Genomic DNA, 27155 nt, shown 5'->3' on the forward strand with positions numbered 1-27155 from the left:
ACCATAGGAGATCATCATCATAGGCTTATAAAATGAACATGAAATACTACACATCTCTGAAGTCATACAACCAATTCATGGAAAGAACGTGAAATAACAAAAAAGGAAAAATTACCCCCTTATAACTTGTCTTTAGTTTAACTAGTAAAAAAAGAAAATCTAATCAGAAGTACTTCATCATGAGAACAAAAATAAAAATAGTACATAAATTTGAACATACATATTGCAAATTTGTAAACGAAGTTGTGATTAAATGGAAGGAAAATACTGGTCTYATTAATGAGAGTTATGTACCTTGTAAAGAAGTGTGAACAGCACAATGTGCAAAGTTTTGCAGTGTAAAAGCTTTATGAGACCTTTGTAACTTGGATGCAGCAGTGTTCTCTTCTTGTAAGGTGGCCACGGGTTCCCAGGGAATTTACCACTTTGCTTTAAACTATTGAAAGAAATCAGACTTACGTTAAATACTGCAGTAACGTAGACAACTGTCACTATTATAAATAGCTATCCTGCRTTCTTTTTGTTCAGACAAACTTTATAATTGATGACCATTTCTAAGCCACTTAATTTATACTAAACAACATTTCATAAACAAATATACAAACCATATCCAGTCATCTTTTCTGCTGCCACCTGTGATTTCAATGTCCTGGACACCTTCTAAATTGTTAATTACTGCAATGAATTTTAGAATTCCTCTTTCACTTTAAGAGGCACATGAAATTGACTGAAAACTTTTTATTTCATCAGAGTCTCCAGTTTAGTCAGATATCTACCACAGAAAATTCACATCTGTAGTATTGGATTATACGCAGCTAAAAAGATCCAACACTGGGAAACATCAAACATCATGCTGAAAGTACCGGTGTTTTACCAGCACCACCATGTCTATGAAGTTAAAAATTAATTTCACTGTAGACCCATATTGCTAATAATCGCTGGTATCTGGTGCATTAGACAGTGCAAATATTTAACAGACTGTTACCTTGCTTAAAATCACAGCACATGTTTATGATGACCCTCAGGCTTAACAGAACAAGCAAACCTGTATGGGGCAGAGGATTATTTCACCAAGTTCATTTTATGTATTTTTAAGTTATTTTTTATTCCCAGAGTATTAAATAAAGAAAATTAAATAAAATTAGTTGTAATAAGGACAAGGATTTTTAAGAGTAAGAATGTAGTAAGGCATAGAATTAAGGACAAACCTTCTTGCTTCTTAGAAGTGTGCTACATGTTTTATTCTTGTATTTAAAATCAGAATTTATTTAATTGACAGGAGTCTGTATTGTCTTCAATACAATTTCAATACACAAAATATTGTAATACTGTGCTTCATTTTATACAAATGTGAAGAAAAAAAGACAAGGCTATTTTCACTAAGTAATATGTAAATGATTTTTAAACTCAACTCTTCAGTTAAATATCTGATCTGTGACAACATTCATTGCTTTGTCTGTGACTCTTTCAATGTATTTTTAAACATCTGTGGAAGAGAAACAGACTAAATTCACCAGAACCCTGGTGCTCTGTACATTTCCATACTATTTATTGAAGGACAAATTTGGGATCTGAAAACATTGGTATTATTAACACTCCCAGCATGTGAAAACATTCATATATTATATAAATGATATATATATAAAATCTGTTGCTCAAGAAACAATAATATGCTGCCATATTTCTGAAAGGGATCCAACTTACAATGCAGTGTATCTGTCCATTGCAGACTGCACATCTCTTCGGTAAACTGTTCGAAGTATTACCATGACTGGGTCAAATTCCTTATCCCAAACTTCAGCTATTATTTAAAAGAAGTCATGTTAAAATTATCTTCAGACATTATAATTTATATCAGACTCTCTTCTTAATCAGCTGTTAACTATGTAATTTGTTATTAGATAATTATCTTTTGCAGCAAAGTACAATAATTTTTACTACTTATTATTAATAATACTTTAATTAATAAAGATCTATTAAGGCATTAAATCTCTTTCACTAACTAGCTTTTAGTATCTTGTATTTTTTTGTGTTTTAAATAGTAATTTACAATGTGAAAAAAGACATTTCTGATAAAGAGACAACTGAAACACATGCAAAGAGAAAAAGTTTCAAAAGAACAGTTCCAAATTATTTTTTAAATCTAAGTAAAAACATTTCTTCCATTCTAAGTATATGAAGAAAGTCCCCAAACCACCTTTTCCAGATTCATCTTATTTTGCTCTTTACAAATTTTTAAGTATCTTTAAGAAAATGTGATAATTATATTTCACTTGGAAAGAGCAGGCAATTTTGAAAATAGGACGTAAAGACTGCAGATCAATTAGCAAATAAGTGATATTTAAGTGCAGTGAATCAGATGGTAACATCATGATTTTGGGGTTGGTCTAAATAAATGACTTTCTTATCAAACAACATTTGTGATCAATCATTTATAAAATGTGCTTCTGCTTTATAACCAATATTTGTGCATTATTTTTGCATTAAAATCTTAGCTGTCTCTGCTTAATTTAGTAGCTCTAAAGCAATGTCTATAGTATATAGGCTTTAAAGAGCAATCATGAATAGAAAAATTCAAATGGAATATTAACAGACACATCCCTTTAAATGCTACATGTTTTTTGTTCTGCTTATGCATCATTAAAAGATCAAACTAAAAGTTTCCCACCCAAAGCCAGAAAAGTTCTTCAGCGCGTAAGCTGAAGTAGTTAGCTCCGATAACAAAGCAGTATGAACATAAGATTCAACTTGATCATATTAAAATAACAAGAACAACAAAGAAAAAACAAGGATTTATGTTTTTAGAATATTTAAAACATTTTTCAAAGTTTTCATGGCCAACGYAGGAGGCTTCATCACACCAATGAGACTAATTTCCCACAGGCATGTGGTCCATATTCCTATTAACTAATATTAATAGTTCTACAGACACCTCATAAGCTATTCAGAGGGAACACCTTGCACGATTTCCAGTGTGTGCTCACACCCTAGATGCTCACACCATAGCCTTTTAGCCATCAAAAGCGTAGCCTGCTTCCAAAAATCCTACTTTTTTTCTGGACAACAGAGTTGACTATTGCAGCCCCMAATACAGACCAGTCCTGGTTTGGCTAGCTGAACAAAATGAGGAAAACAGACTAAGCRAGGGAGTCACAGGGTAAAGAGTAGGAACCGACACAGAATTCATCTCTGCAACACAAGTCCCCAGGAAACACACAACTGTATCTGTTTTTGGAGATAGTGGTTTTCTTTAATCAGTGCTTAATGGAAGMCAGATGTGGCACTTCTGCATATCACAAACTAGATTTTTCTCTGTAACTGTAGGAAAAGGAGGGATTCAGTGAAACGGATTTCAACAGAGCTTGCTTAAACTGTGACAGGCCACAGATTTTAACTCTAAAAAGCCACCAGAGTACCATCATTCTTTCTGAGGACCTACATAGCCTTATAAAGATTATAGGCTTTTTAAAAGCTATAGTACACAAAAGAAGGCCACGCTGGCTTTTATTCTGGAAGGAGCTTTTTCAATCTTTTATCACATAAAGAGGAGATTTCATAGAGTGTTACAAATAACTTCTGTATTCACTGCTATAAGAGATGTTATATTTAAAAATCTTTAAGGTGAATAATGTATTCCAGCACTAATACAAGCTATCTTTTAAAATATTATAAATACCATTCTACCAATCTACCATTGGAGTCCCCAAATACAAAGTGCTATCATAATTAAAAATATCATTCTTTTATTTTCTTTTTTTTATTTTTTTTAAACACTGTGTTCTGAAAAGACCAGCATGTCACAAGGTCCAAAAATCAGACATGACATAAGGAAACATGTTCTACACAACACTAAAAGAGCAATATTTTAAATATATAGGTGTTAACTGCCTAATTACACATCAAGAAGTCAGAATGTTTTCAGTTCCCAAAACCAGTGATTTCACTAAATTACTTCACTGGTTGTTGATTTCTATCAGAGTGAGAGTTTTTCCTCACTCATCAATCTCCCATGACAAAACCTGGCAAACAGATTAATGCAATATTAGTTTCCACATAAAAAAAAAAAAAAAAATCCACAAAAGAGCATTACCTACAAGCCAGATGGCTTAAAAACTGTCAGACCCCACGGCTGCCAGTTTTCAAGTCACGCCAGAGGCTGGAAGGAGCCACCACCCACCTCCAGCTTTGCTGCGAGCTGCAGCACAGCCAGGGCCCGCGGAGCGGTTCAGGTTGCTCCGAGGCTCAGCTGCCCGCTCAGCGGCAGGAAAGCGGCCCCGGACCCCGAGTGCTGAACTCCTCCTCCCTCCCCTCTGGTACACCAACACTGTGTTGAGTCTAACTTACACAGCAAGCCGGTCGGGGGAGCAGCTTGTCATTTTTACACTCTATACATTGTATTTAAATAGAAAACAACATTCTATGACCACGCTACTTAGGTCCGGACCCTCACTATTGACTGGGAAAGCTGTTACAGATTATTAACAAATTTAGGCAATATAAAAGGAAATAGTAGATACATGTTTAATAATCACAAAGTGAACAAATTCAAAGAAAATTCTTTGTAGCTGATACCCCACTGGTGTAGACAGTTATAAATTCTAYTGAACATACAGCAGTATTTTAAAAATAGACATGATGTAAGTATGAAGAACAATAAAATACAAACAACACGCTCATTCAGTTCTCCATTTTCCCCTTGCTTTCTAAAGGTTCTTGATTAGTAGTGGAGGTTCAATTTAATTCTAGATCAAAATGTCTTTACAGAAAACTATGAACAGTCTTGAGCAGTGCTGTTAAGAAACACAAGCAACAGACAACAACAACAAAGTCAGACCCTGAGGTTTTTTCGGTCTAACTCTGATTAGGCATCTTACCAGCGAGTACGTTATAGAAGACACGGAGCACCATACCTTTAGGTGTATACATTCCTTGTTGCATGGAACCTCCAGGTTCAAAAACAGGAGCTTTAAAATCAGCAACTGCTGACAACACTGATTCAAAGCTTAAGCTTCCTGGAATAATACCACTTTTAGGATTTGGGTTTTCTGGAATGTAATGTTTGTGTTAAGGGAAATAAAGTTAACTTAACTGCAGAACACAGCATTTTACTTCTGTCTGACATTTTCACTTGCGTGCTTCAGAAACCACATTTCAGCAATGCTCTGTTTTAACCACAAGAGGGCTGTATCCTCCAACTGCACTGGAGCAGCAACTATTACTGAAGTGAATCAGTGTCCTATATAGGACACTAAACTCTTTAAACCAAACCAATTACGTGCTTGCTCAAGAGGTAAGTATTAAATAAGAACTAAAACCCACYATCTGTAGTGCATATATAAAATTTTTTGTGTTAGCCTCTGTTTACTCTCACATTGGATTTTTCAATAGCAAAAAAAATATTTTGCATTTATGRTTAAGTGCAGAAAAAGAAAGTAAAAGGTTGGAGATCTATACACATACTAAATAATTTTCAGTCTTGGACTAACTAGTCCTTATTTTTTGATAGTGATACTTAATCAGCCTACTGACAATTCCCAAAATTACAAGCAGTAAGCACTAATACTTACATAAGCAATCACTTACCATAAAGCAGGGGTTTTCTTTCAAGTGGTAATAGGTCTTCTTACATAAGCAATAAGCAATCACTTATTTTTACTTCCAAGCATTAGGCATATAACTTTATATTGTTTTAAACAGTAAATAAGTATGGGGAGAGGGGGAAAGGGAATCTCCCAAACCTCCTCACAAATCACAAGGTTCTTAGAGGGTTAATGGGTATGGGAATGAAATAAAGGAAGAGAAGTAGGTCATCAGATCCTACAAAGTGGAAAAACAGGTGAATTCAGACAGAAAAGTACAGACAGACCTTGTTTTAAGTATACAATAAAACATTTGGAAAACCATCTGTTCTGAGGTACAAGCCCTAAAAATCTCACCCTGAGCAAGAGCTCAAGGCAAATAGGATCTAATAGCCCCCMAAAAAATTCAAGAACACACATCTAAAATAATGTGAATACAGTAAAGAGGACAGGTGAAAAGAATGTAAAGGGAAACAGGTTTTGAAAATATAAACAAGTAAAGATGAAAGGTAAACTGCATATATGGCATCCTGAACAAATGAGTTACTAAGTCTCATTGCATAATTTTTATTGTATATTGGTAACTCTCAGTCTTCTCCTCCATTTACACCTTTATAAATTGGTAATATTTTCACCGGATGCCTGTCACTAGATTGCAAACTCTTTCAGGCAATCACCATAATCTGTTAAATTTGCCTGTGGAGCTTAATATGTTGATACCAGTAAAACTGGGTATGGAACAGTTTAGGGACATGAATCATATCATTGYGTGGAAAGATTTCCTAGAATTTGCTATTCTTCAAGATACTTTCCTACTAAAACAGATACATTTCACTCTAATTTTCAAAGCTGCGTTCAGCATGCTATTATTTGCATTTTCAGCTTTTGATATCAAAAGCAAAAGCCAAAATAGCAAAAGTGGCTTCTTTTTATGCTAGCACATAATAAACAATAACCAAAGGCTCAAATCCAGATAAAGGTTGCACTTGGAAAGACTTTCTGAAATCCTACTGAAAAACAGACTTTTCACCTCTCAACTGTAGGATTTTTGTAGTATTTAAAAATAATTTAAAAAGTTCTTTCTTCTATATTAATAAAAAAGCAAACATTACAAAGCACTGCACATTTCATAAGGAAGAACAAAGCAGGAGAAAACATTTTTGAAGATAATCAGATATTTAACATGATGTTCAAGCTCCAAAATCTCACTGCTATCCAGGTACCYGTCACCTGCATTCACGTACACTAGTTAATATACTCCAAGGATATGAGATCCAATAATGAACTGTGTGTCCTGTCATTCATACAGAGTTGAGCTACCATCTCTGCTCTGAGGATCTCATCATCTGTCATTCCTAGAACAAGAAAAATAGAATAACATAATTAAAAAAACCTGAACACTCAGCATATTTCACCCTTAAAATAACTTAATACAAACATTAGTATTAAGTAATTCTAAAGTGTTATAAAAAGCACAGCAATAAAAAGGGCAAAGTTTATGAAAGACAAGCTCAGTCATAAGGAGACATTTAAACTAAAAACTGCTTGTCTTTCTGAAAAACACACTGAATCTTAAYGTGGCATTTGGTGATTAAATACAGTTTAGCCACTTACTTCCATTAAAGCTATTTTTCTCTATTTCTATGTATTCTATTTCTAATTCATAAGTGATTAAAATTTCAGTGAAGATGAGACTAAGTGTTAGATGCTTTCAGTTACTAATTTTGCCTATTCAGTTTTATGATAGCTATTAAATGTTTTGGAAATGTGAAAACAAATTAAAAGCCATATTATTTAGATAGATAGAGCTCTAAAGCTGTGATTCTTACCTAAATGTAAACGAAGACTTAACAAAAGGACTAAAAATGTTAAGGCTCCTTCCAACATGGACCTTTCATGCTCCGAATCAAGAACCGTATTCTGATGCTGCGATGCCATTGTTAGCAGATCTACTACCTTAAATCTGCATAACAAATATTAAAGTCAGAAACATCATTCTTCAACGTTAAAACAGTAATGATAAATGTACTGATAAACTCAGGATACCATGCAGATCAGACCTAAATTAATAMAAAAAATTCATATAATGCAGTAATACGCAAATAGATATAAAAACTTTTATTTTTGAAGCTAGATTTTTATTTAACTACCTGTGTGGAATGTGCTATAGTCATATGTACTCCACGTGAAAACATCTGGCACTTATGAACATATAAAAACTAATATCAATTAACCTACTTTCATACCCAGATATATACAGGGACAGATTTATTTTATCTGGCAAAGCTAGCATTTCTTCTGGAAGTCAGCTGCAAGAGCTTGGCCTGTTTAGCCTGGAGGAGAGAAGACTGAGGAGGAATCTTATCAATGTCTATAAGTACCTGAAGGGAGGGTGTCAAGAGGACGGGGMCAAACTCTTTTCAGTTGTCCCATGTGATGGGACAAGGGACAATGGGCAGAAACTGAASMRCAGGARGTTCCGCCTGAACGTGAGGAGGAATTTCTTCACTGTGAGAGTGACAGAGCACTGGAACGGGTTGCCCAGAGAGGTTGTGGAGTCTCCTTCTCTGGAGATCTTCAAGGGCCGCCTGGATGCAACCCTGTCTACCAYGCTCTAGGTGACCCTACCTGAGCAGGGAGATTGGACTAGATGATMTCCAGAGGTCCCTTCCAACCTCACCGATTCTGTGATTCTATGAAGTCTCACTACTGCAGCTCTGTTTGTCCACTTGCTCACGCTAGCATATCCTGAATGTTTCCACATGAGAATGTACAGTACTTCAAAAACTGAAAATGCTCAGAAAACAGACATCTGAACTATTAACTGTAACTCAAAGGCTACTCTTGAATGAAATGATGAACATGAAATAGCTAAACTGTAGAGCCCTGGGGTATGTATTAGCTTTAGCTAGGCAGAATCATAGCACTGAAATTGTTTATCACTGTATGCAAAGSTGTATATGCATCTTTTCTCTCCCATTGCATTAGTTAGTCAACAGTTGGCAAAATACTGAAGAGCAGCATTCTTCTTTGGATCTTACCTTTCAAAAACTGATGAAATAAAATAATCTGGGTCAAGTCTAGAGGCACAGACCTGCGGAAAGAGAATCAATTCATTGTATTCACTAGGATTTCTTTTTTAAATAAACATTGGCTTGGATCCKCAGAAAACATAACTTACTTGCAGCAGATAAATGTCAGGATCAATCATGGAATTACAAAAATGAGATTGTACGTAAGTCATTGCCTGTCCTTTAATTTGTAGGCCATTCCTCACCCACATGTTGCTGTGAATTTCAGAAAGGCTTGCCTGTTAAATTAAAAAAAAAGAAAAAAAGTCTGCAAACAGAGACATTAAGTTGTTTGGTTCAGTGTTAACAGATCACCAATATATTACTCTATTACTCTGTGTGTGTATACATATGTATATATACACACATATTTATACATACATTTATTCTCAGTCTCAAAAATAAGAGTGCAGGATGCAAGTCAATTCTCAATATATAACAAAATACTTCAAAAAATGTAGCCAGTACCAACTAATAGCATTTCTTGAGGCAGAAATGTATCWGCATATCAGACATAGTATAAAAAAAACTATGTTGAATGATTTGATAAAAAAACTTTGTGACCTCTTATTGAGAATGTATTTCAGATGATGAAAGTGATCAAAGCCAATGAAACGATACATCATTTTTCATCTTGAAAAATATTCCAAACATGAGATTATCAGTGGTTAAAATAATGGCTTCTTTTGACCTTTTTCAGCTTAAAAGTAAGTCAGGTATAAAAGCAGTGATTATAAATATTATTCACTATCATTCATATACAAATAAATACAAACTTATAAATAAAAAATGCTGCAGGGTACATCCACTCTTGAAATCATTCTCAATTTAAGATTTCAAGTTTTCAGATTGAGATTTAGTCTCTGTTTGCACTCCAATAATAGCAATTCCACGAACAAAAGTCTGTATTCAAATTTAGCTATCCTGTTTGAAAGTGCTATGATGAATATTAGTATATTCTCAGAATTATGTTCCTAACTAATGGCCCATATTTAATTTTGGGAATCAGAAAAAAAAAATCTAAGTTTATCCTAACTATTCAGTATATGCTATTTATTATGTACTTCTTATTTTTATATTCCACAATTAAGACACACACACACCCTTCTAACCTACCTTAATACATATTTAAGTGATTTTTGTTAAAGAGACAAGCATCAGATAGCAATATTTTTTATTGTACGTCTGTGTATTTGCATCAGAGAAGTTTGCCCATACCTGAATTTGAAGTGGGTGTATCATTAGTTTCATCAGCATCTCCTGATCTGGCAAGATAGTATCCAGATCTAGCTCTTGGCATTTGACAGCCTGGGCAGAGGAAAGGAAATATACATTTTATTGAACAGTTACACTCAACAGGCAATTTCCATCTTTTATGTGACTATAAGCATCTGCTTACCTTACTTAAAAACATAGCAAAGTAACGATGCAGTGGCAAATGAAAAGTAACTTGGTTAGGAGCTGGCTGAAAACAAAACATAGATATTTTAATATCACATATTTTTTTATATATATATATATATGTGTGTGTGTGTGTGTGTGCGTGTGTGTGTGCGCGTGTGTGTGAATGCCTTTGTCACCATCACCAAGAGCAGTATCTTGCATGCCCTCATTTGACGGACTTACTTTCTACTAACCTAATATTATTTAATTCCCCAACATCAGTGCTTCATAACCTTCCCATGTTCAGACTGCTACAATTAATCTCTTACTGAGTCCCTAGTAGTTAATGACACTTGAACTTGTCCTGAAGACAGTATCCTTTGCTAAGCTATCAAAGCTGCCTCCTCACCACCATATCATTGCTATTCTGTCTTGTCATTGCTTCAGCTCTCCATTCAACTAGATGGAAGTACTGCAGTGGCTCTGCTTTTAAGACTCTCACAGCTTACACTTGCACYAGTAAATCTAAAGTGTTAGACTACAGCCATATAGGATTGTAGGAAATAATATTGTGACTATTAACTACAAACTTTCTAATCTCAACAAAGCAATTCTTTCTTTTTAAATCAGTGCATAGAATGATGTTTTAATGTAATGAGGAAAATAAAGTGTATCACCTTTTAAGTTTAACCAGACTTTCACAGCATTTTGCTTGAATTCATTAAGGATACACACCTCATCTACAAAGTTGATAGCATCAAACCAGTCCTGAAGCGCTTCAAGGCAGTATCTAACAACATTTCGTGTGTATTCTTGTGTCTCCTGCAACAAGAAAAAAGCTGTATTACACGGACCAAAAGAGTTTTAAGTGTCCTTGTTTCACTGTTACGAATAAATACGGTTATTTTTACATTACTATGCATTTTATGCCTTCCTAATATGGAAACTAACGGTTTTAGTACAGTTTCATTGTTATTCTAAAAGAGGATCATTTCAAYGGCAAGAATTAAGTCCCTTCTGTCTGCTCTTAATGTCTACTTTAATTTATCCATTTATTTTCCATTTATCAGAAAATTAGAAATCAAAGCAGAAAAGATGTCTTTCCAAGCAACTGAAAAATACTGGCTTATAYAAGCTTTTATCCACTGAAAGGTTATTTTAGAGTTTAACTTAATGAATGTGAAATCCAGTGATAACACAATACTAAATAGTTCTTAACGATCCTTACAATAATTATGCTAGGTATCATAATGTCCTATTACTAAAATATATTTCAGATTAAATCATGTATTTCAAGGCCGGGGGTGTACACTGCCCTCCAGGAGTGCAGCAGTAGCCTACATGAATCTTCCCTTCCCCCTAAACAGAGCAGCTCCAGACCTGCCTCACACTCTTAGGACAGCTATGGCACACTGCACGTGAAAAAGCCAACAGCGCTTCAGCTAGCCAGAAGGTGTGTAAATGCTGACTGGCTTGATCAGTATGAGCATGAACTCAAYATTCATCACACTCAGAATAATAACTGATCACAATATTATAGACTTGGTAGGCAAAGACAGCAGGAAAAAAGTCTCCTCAAGATAAAACAGCCTGATATTTCAGATTTGAGAACCCTGAAATAAGGCATGATACACCTGGATGCTTCCACTAACCAACACGGCAAATGTTAACCCTTCAAAAACTCTTCTCAGCTTGATTTAAATCTTCCTGAATACAAATCTAAAAGTTAAGCTATTAACCAGTATCTAACACCTTTATAAACATCCTTAAAGAAATGCATCACTGTTCAAATAACTGTATTCCTTAAAGGAAACAAAAAAATGTTTATACATGATACCCTACATAAAAAGCAGTCAAAAGAAAAACAAAATTAGAGATAAGGAAAAAAAGTTTATAATTTTAACCATTTCTGAATTTCCTTGAGACTACACAGAGGAACATTAAAAGGATTTCTTTTTGCTTGTTCTTGAAAACATGACAGATAAATATTACTTACTCTAACTTTGCAGTGTGACAGAAGACCCCACATTGGCTGTGCACAGGCTTCTAGCTCAGCAGCAAAGGCAGCATAGTATGTCTGTGATTCAAACTCCACATGCTCATTTAATTCACGTTTATTTAAATTCATACCTTCAAAGATTTAAGCAGAGTTATACAACCAAGCATTTAACTATGACTAACTAGAATGTAGTACTTTTATGTTACATAGCCACAGATCTATCAACAAAAAAAAACCCACAAAAAGTATGTTTAAATGCATCTTATCTAGTAGTAGAATAGATGAAATATAGGGGCAAGCATCAAAATTTGAACAGAAACAGATCAGAAAAGAATGATGATTTGGCTAGTAATTGCAGTCAGTTATTTTGCAGGTGACATTAATAACGGACTGCAGCCCATTTACTTTGAACGTTAGTCAGTCAGAACTTTTGGAYAGAAAACACCTAGATCTCTTGCTAGATAAATATTTTTCAGTTTGTGGTAAGTTTTTGTTTGTTTGTTTTTAATAAAAACATGTTCCTTCACAGTAACACTTAGAAAAACTCATAAATTCATTAGATTAAGTTACCCAATATGTAAATTTAAGGCTCTGTCACTAGAACAGTTCTAGCACAAGTTATGATTTGCACTATCGGTACAACTTGAGAATTTTGGTGCCGTGAATCCCACTGAACTATTACATAATTGCTCTTCACCTGGTCTGCACAAGGCAAAGATCCATTAGAAGATCATTTTCAAATTTGTTTTCCAGAATATACTGGTCCTTTCCAGAAATGTCTGCTTACGAGAATACTAATGAAATGCATACTTATATACAGGGATGTAACAATTTCGCTACTGTGAACRTAAAGCTGTCTCAAGATCCTTGTATTAGTACTGACTATAAAAGTCACATACCTTGAAAGAATGATACAAAATTCATCCATGTTACCAAAAGACCATGATCTTCCAAAAATTTCTTTGCCACGCTTTGGTGTGAGAGTATATTTATAAAATCACTAACCAGGGGCCAGTAAGTATTATTCTTCAGTAGTGCTTCCCCACAGTTCACCACAACATGTAAACTATTTTCTTCATCTAGATTAAAAAATAAAGAGAGTAATGCAACTTTTTCCTTGTTCTAATTTTTAGACCTTTGTCTAGGATCACGCAAGAATAAAAGTTAGGATTCATTGTAACCTTGTGACAACGCACACAGGAAACTGCAGAAAAGCTTATTTACTTGGTGGCATCTCAAGTTGTTTTCTCATGGTGTGGACACCAGTGTCAATCCCACCCTAGTAGGRGACACACACACTTTGAACAAGATGATCGCAGCCTTTGAAGAGCAGTGCCCTTTGAGCCGCTACCCCAATGAAATTCCATAGAGAACAGACACAGGGTTCATTTCATCTCCGTAGGCCTACGACAGGAGAAGATTCCCAAAGAGAAAAGGGAAGAAGTCATAGCAGGGGAGAAAACACCTCTCCCTTTGAATCACAAAGATATGTCCTCTATACCTATTAAATAAAAGTCTTAAGTTGGTTTTTATGAGGAAGGATCCCTACAAAGAACAGTAGGGAAACAGGATTGGTCCTGGAGTCATTATCTACACGAAATAACTTCTTGCATCCACCTCTCAGTCGCTGTCATGACTCAAGCCAACAGAAGAAAGAAAACTTCAGATCTGATGACCAGCCTTGGAGGTGGCTGTTGTCCAGTTTAAATGCACAAGGGACCCTTACAGTTACCTTTTAAGCAGGTGAAAGCATCATGACAAAAACAAGCAGCATTGTATGGCCAGAGCAAAAAGATACTGGTATTAGGAGATTCCAAACTCCAGCACAAATGTACCCGGAGTAGATCTGCCTGGGCATCTAAGTAAGCAACTTTTCTTTTTCTCCCCTTTAACTACCATAGAAAATACTTTTTTATTCTGAGTTTGTATTATTTTTGTTGGCAGATTGGTAAAGAGATAAAAAACGTATTGTTTTGCCTGTTATTTCAACAGAGCTTTTTGAATTTGAAGTTGCATAGTACTTTGATCTTGACAAGTTTTAGTCCTCAGGTACAAGGCACTCTCAGAGAAATGGATCAAGTCTCATCCTAAAAATACGCTGCCCAAACTGCAGCTGTAAACAGAAACCTTCCAGTTACAATAAGGTAATATAGAACTCAAGTTCTTCAGCTGACTTCTGTCTATTCAACTGGAGCACTAGAAGAGTGCTCTACACAACTTCAAGCTTCTCTGCTGCCATCTGTCCAATACTCTACAACCGCTTGCCTGGTATCTGGTACATCTGGGAAGAAAGAAAATTAGGGCTGGTGTTCGGCTGCCTGGTTCCCACCTGCTTACATAGCCTACCCAAGAACAGGATAAAACCTCCACAAGCTCTGCCTGAACCCATGAAAGTACTTGGAAAAGAACCAACAATTACATGYCCCTGATCCCCTGCCCCAGCGGAGATCAGACAGATTCAGTGTTTTTTTAAACTGGCAGCAGCAACTCCTCGTCGTCAGAGTACTCTGCAAGTGAGGGTTATGTAAGGTCAGTCAGAGGAAGAAAGCGGTTTTCTTTAAGAATGTTTTGATGATGGCTCATTCTCCTTAGGGTATAAATACTTCCCTCATGAAAAGTTCAAAAAATCTTTACGAACCAGGGATAAATCTTTCTAGGGATCTAATTTTATTTTCTGCACCTATATTCTCTTCCTCCCTTCACAGTACACRCAAGAGAAAGGTAAGCTGAACAAGTAATGCTTTTGAATTGATGCCCATGCAGCTCCTAGGCCAACGCTCCGTTTCAGAAATACAATTTGTCCATATTCACTTGGCATCCACAAATACCTTTAACRAACTGTATACTTTTAACAGAGATCAGCTATCCAAATAACAATTAASATTTGCTAGCAACACAAACTAAACATGCCTTAGCAAATATAATTCCTGCTACATGTCCTGATTGCTTCTCTCCAGCACATTTTATCCAGCTATCCACTGGCTGGGTTAGCAAACTTTGTCTCCTTCAGATACTAAATGAACTATCTTTTGTTTGCATCACAGCACAAACAGAATTCTTTTTCCTAACTTACCTTACCAGCWTAAACTTCTAACAGACTTCTTACTACTGCTTCCAGCACCCTAAAAAGCGTTTTGAACTAAAGAAAACACAAGACGCAAGCTTGTAGAACTGCAAAATAAGGCAATGAAGAAATAAAGTATTTTATTAAAATTTTTCTATGTCAATTTACAGTCTGCCCAAACTCACATATATAAAGCAATGAGGAGGAATGTGAAAATGCAAAGCAGCACCACACAGATTCTAGGATGGGGTCTCAGCCAAGACAAATCACTAGCGCTAGGGAAAGGAAATAGGTACCTTCATGCCATGTTATAGCTGCTCTAGGGGTAAACGTTCTCTTGCAAATCTATCACAAATCTGTCTGAAGATATTTCACTTACTATTTCCAGCTTAAATACTAAACTACCACAAAGTTTCTTCASAGGATGCCTAGCCATGGCCTTAGCCTTTTTCTATTTGTCTACAAATTACGATCCACCATAAAATCTTACCATTGTGTTAGCACCATCCTCTATTCAGCAWCTAGCAAAGCTCTGAAGATGCTTTAAAAACACTTTTAAATGAAATTCCACCACYATGGTGTCAGCTTAGCAAAAGTCACTTGCTACACAAACCTTTAAGAAAAAAAGGTGCAACAATGCACTGGATCAAGTCAGAACACAACAGTTTTGACTCCTTTAAAACAATATATACAGGGCAAAGTTTTTTCATGTTGAATTGTGGCTGAATGAGGCCATACTTTGTAGCTAGAGGACTGAGGATTTTCCATTTCAGTGCAGTTATTCTGTATTAGGCTACAGATAAAGTGCAGTCAYAGACAAAGCACACTTCAGAGGAAGAAAAGTTTCTGTTCCATGCTGAGGTTGTCGGTATTTATTTATTTATAATTTATTTTAGCAGCMGCAGACTAGCTATCAAGAAAAAACATCTTCAAACTAGCATAAAGAGGGCTGAGGTCTGCAGTTGGAGTACTTGAAAGCATGAAAAACAAGTCAGCAAAATTTGTTGTGCCACCAAACTTCAGATAAGCATAGGTAAAAGGAGGAAGGTAGAAACAGGACTGCCCTCTTCTCTAGAAGAATGTAAACAGTGTAAACTACTTTAAATTCAAATCACCATTCTGTCATCCAAAAGCTTGATCAAACGATTACATTTGTAAAGGAATAAATCAGTCTTCCTTAATTAAATCAAACTTTACTAAAACAATTACAAGTGAGAAAAATTAAACCAATTTCAAGTACTTTAAACAACTGATGAAGTACTTTGAAAATACTTTGCTTAAATAAATACAGATCTCAATTTATGTAAGTTCTCATTCAGATTAGCTTCACAACTAGCACATATGCACTTTATCCAACAAATCTGCACACTACTAAGTATTCTAAACTAGGTAAGATTACTACCAAAAAAAAAAAAAGGAAAAACACTACAAACCACACAAGAAAACATCAGTATGACTCTTGAAAATGATCTTTTATGTTTCCAGAAAATCATGAGATTCAGTTTCTACCATCTATCGCTATACTCTATGCATTTCGGGGGGGGGGGGGGGGGGGGGGGAACGAGACACTAAATTTAACAAAGAGATTAACCATTTATTAATTATCTATGAGGGGGAAAAAATAAAATCAACCTACCTTGCAATTCGCTTTTAATAAGGCAACTTTCCATCATATATAATAGAACAGTGACCATAATATCCAGCAGCTGACATTCTTCTGTTACTTGGCGTGCTAGTTCTTCGTTGCTGAACAACTGAACACTGATATGCACTATTCTATTAGACATAGTGTCTGATTCATGGCTTTTCTTCAGTGTTTTCATAATAAAAGCATAATGYTGAACAAAAGTTTTGGTAAAAGCGATCTGCAAACAGTAAAAAAAATTTCATGTTAAAACAAAAACCACAAAAAATATATAGTTTTCTTTCATGATTAAGTATTACTTTACAAAAGTACAACCAACATATCCTTAAAACATCAGTTACTACGACAAAACAAAATTGGTGGTCTATCTACTCCATGTCTAGCTTCAGAAGCAGTCCATATCCATTGACCCTTCTATAGAAAGAAGTAACTTATTCCTCAAATTTTATTTCCTGATCTCAAAATCCAGTCTTCTCATTCTACGCATTTTCCAGTAAAACAATCAGAAACATTGAAACAAGGAACATAAGGTCAAAGCATACCTGTGAATAGAGTAAAGTTTAGTATTACTTTCCCCTAAATTTATTGAATCCTAGAACAATGTGAAGCCCCCARATGACATATTACAAACAATGAGATCGCCGGTGGCTGATAGAGTGTTGTAACTCGATTGCTTGCAATCACCTACCCGCTGACTCAGTTTTTCATTCATTCAACAGGCTAGGATGACATGTCAACACTGAATTTCATCTACTATCATAGCAACTCATTCCTTTTTAATAGAGGCYATCCTCAGAATCTTTTAGTGCTTTCTCCTAAATAAATCTGAACTATGTTATTCATTATACAACTGTTTTTGTTTCGTATTGTTTTTAATTAAATACATCAATGCATATCAGTCTCAGTACAATTTTTTGGACCACACTATTTTTAGCCTTAAAGTGCACTGTAAACCCATCTTCTGCACTGCATATACATGTGAGTGTATATGCCAGCTTCTAAATAGTTTCTCATTTAGTACTTTAAGTTCTGAATTATCACCATCTGGGCTTGCTCGGCTCAGTAAGAACAGATAATACAAGCTGTCACAGCGATAAAAGAATTTTCAGCTCAATGTCCAAAATCCTGTATYTAGTCCTTCTGGAAGTATAAGTCTTTCTTAAAAATAAAATTTGAAATTTTAAAAACACCTTTAAAAATATATGTGTTTTCAGTGGACTGTATACAAATCATTACCTCGTTTTACCCAAATGCTTCAGACTCTGTACTCCCATATTTTTATTACAGCACTACCATGTTYTTATTTAGAAAATATTCCCCAAAATATCATGATGCCATGATGTTGTGGTCGGTCGTAAAAATGGCTTGTTCCAGCCAACATCCTCAAAATATAAAGCAAGCTGCTGATGTGCAAATATATACCAGGGGAAGGGAGAGAAGCGGTGAAGAAGGGTCACTGTAGAAAACAGCATAATATTGTTTAAGTTGCCCTGTTTTGGCTAGTCCAAGATGATGGAAATTTGTATGACAGATAAAAATTTCTTCTGTGTACAGCACCTGTCATAATGGTAATTATTTTCAGCTACAGCCTCTTTGGTAAGACTGTATTCATAATATATTGGTTAACTTAAACAGAGCTTGATACAACTGTAGTCACTGCAATGACATTTATAATAAACACCAGAACATCTACACYATTAATGTTAAGCTTCAGAAACAAACGATACATTTGATATTTTAAAAAGTTAGTACATTAATTTTGCTAGTAGTATTTTAGAACATGTTAATACTAGACTTAAGGAACATTAAAATAAAACATGTAGTTTGACAAAATAATTTCGCAGTTTTCGTTTGCCAGCACAATACCTCTTCATACCTCTTTAAACAGGACTGTTAAGTGCTACAGTGTAGGTACTGTGTTTTATTTGTTTTACAAAGCACTCTRAATTTGAGCTGATCGTGAAAACATGGTCTTTCTCCGAAGACAATTTTTGATTTTTCCCCTAAATCGACAAACATCAGGGGGTTTTTGTGCCTCACTCATGCAGTTCAGTGATTTTCTGAAAGTAATATAGATTTGCTATCAACATACAGCATAGAATCTACAACATAGATTCTCTAATTTGATTAAATAAATACAAGGCATAAGCTTTACCCATTTAGAAACCTTAATTTGTAAGTTAAACAAATACAACCCTCTCCCATTTTGAGAGGAGGAAATGAAACTCAATCCCAGAAGTATAACTGCTAAAATTCTGTCTAAACTGCAGCCAGGGCAGGTCAGATCAGTCCATACCRTCCAGCATCCAGTACATGAGTCCCTAGACAGATAAAGGTAAAAATATAGAATACAGGTATGATATGTCTTTCTGAATACTTGCTCAGCCTCCAGTCGTTTACAAGAAGAGCTTCATATGGCAGATGTTTTCCATTTATTTAACTAACTTACTGTCTAAGATAAGTGCAGTTGTGCAGTTGCTAAAGTTCTAGCCTACTACAAAATAAAGTCACCTCTTTCATCTGGTCTTTCCTCTTGGTGGCCACACAACAATCTCAGATCCTGTAGGAACCTGACACCAACGCTATGTTTTAGTTAGAGATGAATTTGCCTCTCCTATGTTTATGTTTTCATTGTAAGGAAAAAGATAGTTGTGTCAGGAGAAAGTTGTACTAAAATAAAGTTTCCAAAAGAAAAAATTGTTCTACAGAATTTGTAGAACATTATATCCAGGAATTAGTGAACTCCTATTGCTCTAATCCTTATCTCAATCTTCACTATGGGACATGACTGAAGATGTATGGCATTTCTGATAATTATGTTTGTTGATTCATTATCTCTATCAGATGCTTTTGCATATTTCTGTTAACTTCCATTTTTCCAGACCATAGCAAGTCTCTGCTCTTGAATGATTTACATCTCTCCATCAGTCTTTTGGTTACAGCCAACCCCTCTTCTTTGCTTTCTCCTTGGTCACACAGAGGCCCTACTTGTCTGATCTTTGTTCTTGTAGAAAACTTGTCCACATCAAAACACCTAATTTTTTGGAGGCTCCAGTAAGTTTCTCTGCTGTTTCCTTTGTCTTTTCTTGGATATCTTCCAAACTTCTGTTATGGGGGAGTGCTTGAAGGGATGGCTCAGGCACAGATCCTATAAGACAAAGACAATGTTGCTTATTGTTATTTCTCTTTCACATGCAGAGGTAGAGGGGAGCAATGAGAACTCGCTCAGTGTTTTAGCCCATCATTCTTAACATCTCTTCCCAATACTAGAAATCCCCAAAGAGAACTACTTCTTCCCATTTTAACAGAAATCTGTGTAACAGATTGCTGGTGGCTCACTGACTGCATCAATCAGGGCATGGTGGACTGAGAGTTTGCTGCACTATGTTTATGCTAGATGCCAGAGATTTCAGCAAACTCCAAGCATCGTACAGATAGCCAGCTCTGTGCCTACATGTCTGGTTAGTTCACCCATCCCATCAGAAAACTAACCTAGGAAAGAGATTCTGCCAGTTTAGTAAGCCCAATCAGCTCATCAAGAATCAGACAACCTGGCACAAACAATGGAAGTAAAAAGTGAAAAGACAGTATGTGTGGTATAGATGGGAGGGGAGAAAGCAGCAGAAAGATCATGTGGAACAATTTACATCTCTATAGGCATTCCTACTGTTTGACATGATTAAACAGTATAAACACTTCATAAAGGCTCAGTGGTGGCTTAAAAGATAAAATATCTCCCTATTCATCCCAAACTCTACCTCCTCTCTGTGCACCTGCAAAAGGCAGAACCACTTCTTGTAAATTAGCCACATCCTTTGTGGATGTGTTTCAAACGCATCATTCGTGCAGCTTTGCAATAAAGTATAGGTACAAACAAAATAGTGTTGCTGCCTTCCTAGTATTGCTTTGTGGTACATTTCTTACTCTAAGATTGCCTTCTGCTGCAAAGCACCTTTCAAAAGGTTACAGCAATCAAAACAAAGCCATTTTTTTTCAAAAAAAATGCAGATACCTAGGATCCGTGCTAATCAAGTTTATACGTAGGAATTGAACTGACTGTTTAATCAAATGTAATATGAACTTGCTAACAAAACAAAAGGAATGTTTAAATAATCCTTCATTTTAATCTGAACACACAGTACAGCAGGTAGAAGATGACTGCTTTCAGGCAAAGGCGGCTGCCAGCAGAGAAATCAAGTATACTATAGTCTCCATTCTGAGCACACAATATGGGAAGATTGTGAACCCAGTGAAGGAAGCCACCTGAGACTGTGGCTTATAGCTAAAAGAAAAAAGATCCCAAGATCATTAAAACTGGTTGCTATTAAATGATATAGTATAAAGGCAAACACAGGAACGCTTACCAGATTCCTCTGCTGCGCTGCTGGTAGTTCAGAAGCAGGAGTTTAGCTCACAACGGAGCCAGAAAACTGCACATCCATGTGGGTCTCAAATATTGAAAAGAATTCTAGCTTCATGGCAAGTGAGCACCAAGCAAGAAGTCTTCATGCTTCATCATGTATTAGCTGAATTGGAGACCAAGATGAATATATGCTGGTATCCCAAACCAAAACGCTGTCCATCTTGCCTTGACACGGACCGAGCATTGCTGAAGAACCATATTTTATCATTCAATTTCTTGCAAGATTTCTTCATATCCTTTGCTTTGATACCGCACTGTTTTAAGATGGCCCAGATACATAGCTACTCCACTATAAACTGAAATTTTTGCAGAAATCTCCATGTCTGGACTTCAAGGTCTCTTGATTTTTGCCTCTCAGCAGGGAATGAGAAGGTCCAAGACACCAGCACAACTCAAAGTTATGACACGTGATCACAGCAAAATGTTAAGCCTAACTGCTATGTGCTAGGTCCCTGAACACACAGAGCAAACAACCAAACCGGGCTGCACACCAAGATTTAAAACAGGAAGATGACATCCAGTCTTCATGACTCCAGACCTGTAGACATTTGGTATGGACAAGTGCAAAACTCTAAGTAGGCAGCTGGAAGGCTGCCAAAATCATCTAGGCCATAGCTGCAGCCAGAAAATCCATAGCGTAATGGCCTACTTGGTGAAACCACTGCCTACTAGGAACAGCTGCAACAGGAATGAAGTCACCACAATAATTTAACAGTCATATCACATGGATCACATGGAATTACTTAGTGTTGATGCACATGTTTTAACTGAAAAAATCCAATTTACAAAGTAAAACAAAAAAAATCCAACTTACCCAAATATTCACTAACAGCCAAAAAGGAAGAAAATAAAACATTTGAACAAAATTAATACTGCTGCTCGCAAATCATTAACCTTGTTTTCTCCACATCTCTTTTCATACTCTTGCACTCTTTCTACACTTTAAGGCTTTCTAACAAAACACTGAAAACATGGTAAGAGATCTGTATTATTTTATTGCTTATTATTCAGATATAAACATAGGTGGTCTCATGAAAAGCATAATATAAACTCAAAATGTGAATATGGAAAGATTTTAACATTTCGGTGAAGACAGACAAGTACCTTATAATCTTGATCTGGCAGCATGTTGAGTAAGAAAGTCACCATCTTTTGTGGGAATTCGTATTTTATTGTCCAAAATAATAATTCTTCTAGAAAACACTTATGCTTCAAAACATCCATGATAGATTGATCTGTATAAAAAGTTGGAGGAAGGGATGTGTAATGTCATAATTCTTTTAAATAACAAATTATAGTGCAGTGTATTATCTTATATAAGACTCAATAACAAAAATTTAGGAACACCTCAGTGCATTCTACAAATAATAGTATTTTTTCAAAAACACTGGGAAACTAAGCATGGCCAACACTGAGCAGTGTCAGAGTTGATAATAAAAAAAAGGATGCACCAGAGAAGCCAACGTGAGTTTTCAGTACAATTCTACCACACAGAACCCATCTTCATCAATTGCATTGAACCTTATCACCTTACTGTAGTATCCCCCCTGATTTTAATGAAACAATCTACAAAATATATACACAGTCACCCAACTGAGAAAAACTATTAATAACGTACACCATTATTTAATAAAGAAAACTGCAAAATAGCAAAATACAATTTATGGTAAGTGATGAGTTTTACCATTTAACAGCATTTACGTTCTGTTCGCAAAACCCTAAGCAAGCTAAATAGAATAAATAATGTGTGAGCTACTTGTATTTTTAAAGCAACGTATGCACTAATTTTTCAAGTTATATACAGCTCTCAATTCAATGACTGATAAAAGTATCTCCTCCCTTTTTTTTTTTTTTTTTTTTTTTAATGTAAAAGTCACCATAATCTTATGGTCAGGTATCAGCCTAGGTATAGCTAGTATCGGAAGAGACGCTCCCATCCTTCCCCATGCAGCCCTGGTCACTCACGCTGCCCCTTTGTTCACGCTGGCAGTATTGCTTGTCCATCCACGTGGGGAACCTAGTCAAGAACGGAAACTCCTTTCTTTTTTGTCACCTGAATTTTCAACTGGATCAGTGTCCTGACCCGCTTCACTGCACAGCTGCACACACACTGACCTCTGCTAGATTCATGAATTTATCACTTGCTAGGACATAAATTAAGCTAATTCCACTTAAAAGCTATTAAAATACATAACCTCTTCACCATCATCCTTCAAAAGGTTTGTGACTTTTGATTTAAAGCTACAACAGGCCTCGTTCACTCCTACAGTGTATAAGGACTATGGAAAATAGTAATGCTCCTCTACCTGTAGGAATCAAATAGACCTGAGGATACACTCAGCAAACAAAACCTCATATTAAGGTAAGGTGAAGGGAAGGCACAGGGCTAAGGTATGAAGTGCTCCCGAACTGCCACAGATTCGAGAATGCTGAATCTGGACATCTGGCCTTGAAGACTCTTCTCTGCCAAGGTATGACAGCTTTAGGGACCGCACTGGACGGCTTTGGGCCTGCTGGCAAAGCAGGAATCACCTTCATTTTCCACCATTACCAAGGGCCAGAGTTCCACTGTCAAATGACCAATTACTCCAAAATATCTCAGGAATTGCTAAATACCATAAGAAATAGAGAATAATTTAAAATTTAAAAATCTCCTCAAGAATAAACTCTAATAACCCACACAAAGAATGTATTTTATTCAATATATTCTGTAACTGTTGAAATAAAAATAGATTGCTATCACCAAATCATGAAAGATGTCCTAATTTTAAAACATTTTGTAAAAAGTTACACATCATCTACTACAGCAGATGTGAGGATCTTTCATATTCTCTTCCTTGACCCTTAATAAGAAATTATGTTTGTGAATATACTGCCCATGAAAGATTAGTGAGATGACTCAAGTCTTCTGTCCTCAGAGCAGACAGCGCAGGTTTAGGTACGTTCCAAAGGCCACTGAGCGTAAGCACCAGGCATGAAGACGAGCGATGTACACTTTATCCATCACCGAACCGCAGCTTCCTCTGACACATACTATCACAGTTAAATAGCGTGCAATAACTTCTTTATATAGCAGTTTCAGGTAGGGGCAGAATACAGATCCAGTTACACCTGCTAGAGAATTTAAGTAGGCAGAATGCTCTTACCCAACTTGGAAAATTTGTCAAAAACACTGGGGCTAATTGCTCCCACTCTTGTGAAAAGCATCATGGGATTTTAAATTTCTGTTAACAAATAAGAAAATAGTGCCTGTGGTTTGAAATTGTCTTAGACATCGGGTATTTTAGATGGATGAAGGTTTTATAGACATTGGGTATTTTAGATGGATGAAGGTTTTAAACCAGAGTAGCAACAGAGTCTCTCAATACTCAGTCCCATACCCGTATGAGCAACACCTCAATACAAAAACTGTCAGTTCTTTAAAGAAACCTTTTATTCTTTCCCATTGCTACAAAAGATTCAATAGTCTGTTTTAAAAGTCTTTCTGGAATACTGGTCCTAGCATTCCAAGATGTCCCCAGTGTGTAAGTAGCCCCGTGAACACAGTAACACTTAACATCTAGAATAGGGAGTCTGCTTATACAGAAAGGGTAAATCTGTTTTTATTCAATACTCAGTTTTCTAAAATTTTCTTTTCATACTCTTATTTTATACCCTATTGGACATAAAATATGAATACTGAAAACTTCAGAAAACTATCCAATATTTAATAAAAACAGATACTTACCCTTCCCCCATTGGCAGACTCCCTCCTCTGGGGCTGAAAATCAGGAGCTATTGGGAGCTATCAACATCATGAGCACAGTCCATGTTGGGATGCCTCAGAGGGGGAAGACTACAACCCTGGGGGGAAATGAAAGGTTGAATTCAAGAATCACTTTTCCTGAAATGCCACTGCTGGTAAGGGTTTTCAGACCTGGTAGCTTCTAATCCTGTGCTTCCTCCCTCCCACTTCCCACAATCTGTTACTATGCATCAGAAAAACTGTGTTTTTTTCTTGCATCGCTGCCTCTAACTTATTTTGGGCATGTTGACACTTTCTAAAATTGAAGTGAGAGCACTTTCTTTGCATGCAGATAAATCTTCTGCATTTCTGCAAAACTATCACCTCTTCCACAGCATTCCTATTCTCTGTCACAGCTCTGGTTCATTCTAAGTGTCTCTCATTCTTTCTTATGCCTACACATACACACATTTATGACTGTGCTATATAGAAGCACAAGCACCGCTATCTTCAGACCCTTCACAAACTTTTGCACACCATTTGTAAGATCACCTCCTAACAACAGGCTTGCCAAAATATTAGTTCTCTACTTCTCTAGCTTCCCAGTCTCTTTTCTTCAATCTTAAAACATTAGAAATAATCAATCCTCCTTTCCCATACTCCTCACAACATCTTCTTACTTCAAAGCCTTTCCAAAAAAGTTATTCCAGCTTTCATCACTGTTTTACACACAAATATTCCTTTCTCAAAGTTTCCAATTTCTTTGGGCTACCTAAGTCAGTCTCCTCATACTCTTTTTAAATATGGTATTTTAAATTTAATATCAGAAATTTAAATGTTATTAAATGCCTTTCTAGCACAAAAACATACTATGAAGAAACACAGGATCAGGCTACCATATTGCTAACTTATGGTCATTCTTCAATTAAAACTTGCACTAACCTCAATGTGAGAGCCAATTGTGCTGGGCTAGAAATTACAGGGAGGACTAATTTTAATCTAGGAAAATAATAGAATGGTTTCAAAGGAAAATTCATCCGAGTATCTTTTTCATAAACGGTCACGAGAAGAACAGAGTGGAAAAGACCAACCAGAACCAGAGAGAAGCATTCTTGCCTGGCTAAGAATACAATTACATTGTACAATGGCATAATCAAAAAAAAATTCTCAGGAATAAACATGTCAAAAACTTGGTTGCCAAGCTTTATTGTAATCTTGCTTGCCACAGTGAAAATGGAATCATTTGTTAGAGGCTGACTTGCAACATAAAGGTGACAAATTACTGGTCAAAGAAAGACCCAGTACCACTGTACTAACTCCCAAGTGAAATGAAAGTTGCCAGCTAGAGCAATTTCACTTCCTGTTTTTCACAGACTTTGCTATGTTTAATACCTGTGTCGCATGCAGCACCACAGTGCTTAGGAAATGAAGGAATACTCCTAGATACTTCTTAAGATAGACATAAAGCAAATATGATAAACTGAGATCAGTGCTTTATAAATACCTTTGGTGGTGCTGCTTAGTTTCACCCTCTTGCGCTTGCCCACACCTTGGCTACCATCCTGGTCCTCCTGGGGTAGGGGAAGAGTTTAAAAAAATTGATAACTGTATATTTAGAATTTTATTGCTAAGAGACTAATGCTCTCAAAAGTCTGGTTCAACTATCAAGCTAAAACAAAAAGTCCCTGAATAGGTTCTCTTACCAGAAAATAATTTAGCTGTTTACAGGAACCATGGACTCAGTGCAACTCACTAGAAAAACAGTTTTCTAAATTGCTGTCTTACCCCTACAGCATCAGTATCATCTGCAAGTTCAGACATCTTCATCTATTTAATTAATTTTGTCAGTTAACTGTTCTGATTTTGGAAACTGATTGCTAGAAAAATGTTTATCACTATAACATTCCTAAAGGTTGCAAATCCAAAGTTTCACTTTATTCATCTGTAGGATTTTGTTTCTTTAAAAAAAAAAAAAAAAAAAAAAAAAAGTATTTTAAGTCTGCCAACTCATTGGCTAATAATCAAGACAGCAACGCAGAAAATTAGCTCCACAATTTCTAATCAACATAGTTTGAATCAAAGAATTAAGTCAGTTTTTGACAGCTTTAGGAGGTCAATTCTAATAAAAAGTTCCCTAGAGAATAATGGAAGCACTTTATATAGGCAATTGTCATCTGAAGCTCTCAAAGCACTCTACAAACAAGAAAGTAAAGCTTCTAAAATGCATTGCAAGTTTAAAACATCATCACCACCACTTCACAAAAGCC

The 27155-nt window shown here is 35.9% G+C and overlaps 1 protein-coding gene across 7 annotated transcripts in view; it reads right to left on the bottom strand.

Moving 5' to 3' along the window:
• UBR3 (ubiquitin protein ligase E3 component n-recognin 3) overlaps nt 1-27155 on the bottom strand; it is a 105689-nt gene that overhangs the window by 71299 nt on the left and 7235 nt on the right. For 5 of the 7 annotated variants that reach the window (XM_085323212.1, XM_085323204.1, XM_085323198.1 and 2 more), the window contains 15 exons: nt 26393-26459; nt 22269-22399; nt 16733-16961; nt 12932-13111; nt 12030-12163; nt 10769-10855; nt 10050-10115; nt 9869-9958; nt 8761-8889; nt 8621-8673; nt 7409-7542; nt 6847-6934; nt 4911-5050; nt 1705-1801; nt 295-436 (listed from right to left, as the gene is read on the bottom strand). In XM_085323212.1, coding sequence (XP_085179338.1) covers nt 295-436; nt 1705-1801; nt 4911-5050; nt 6847-6934; nt 7409-7542; nt 8621-8673; nt 8761-8889; nt 9869-9958; nt 10050-10115; nt 10769-10855; nt 12030-12163; nt 12932-13111; nt 16733-16961; nt 22269-22399; nt 26393-26459 — 1767 coding nt within the window. Of the gene's footprint in view, nt 1-294; nt 437-1704; nt 1802-4910; nt 5051-6846; nt 6935-7408; nt 7543-8620; nt 8674-8760; nt 8890-9868; nt 9959-10049; nt 10116-10768; nt 10856-12029; nt 12164-12931; nt 13112-16732; nt 16962-22268; nt 22400-24891; nt 24978-26392; nt 26460-27155 lie in introns of those variants that run through there. The other 2 variants (XM_085323227.1, XM_085323220.1) reach the window with 2 other exon arrangements.

The sequence above is a fragment of the Rhea americana genome, unplaced genomic scaffold, assembly GCF_003343005.1.
Source record: "Rhea americana isolate MKP2758 unplaced genomic scaffold, rheAme1 scaffold_12, whole genome shotgun sequence".
NCBI lineage: Eukaryota > Metazoa > Chordata > Aves > Rheiformes > Rheidae > Rhea > Rhea americana.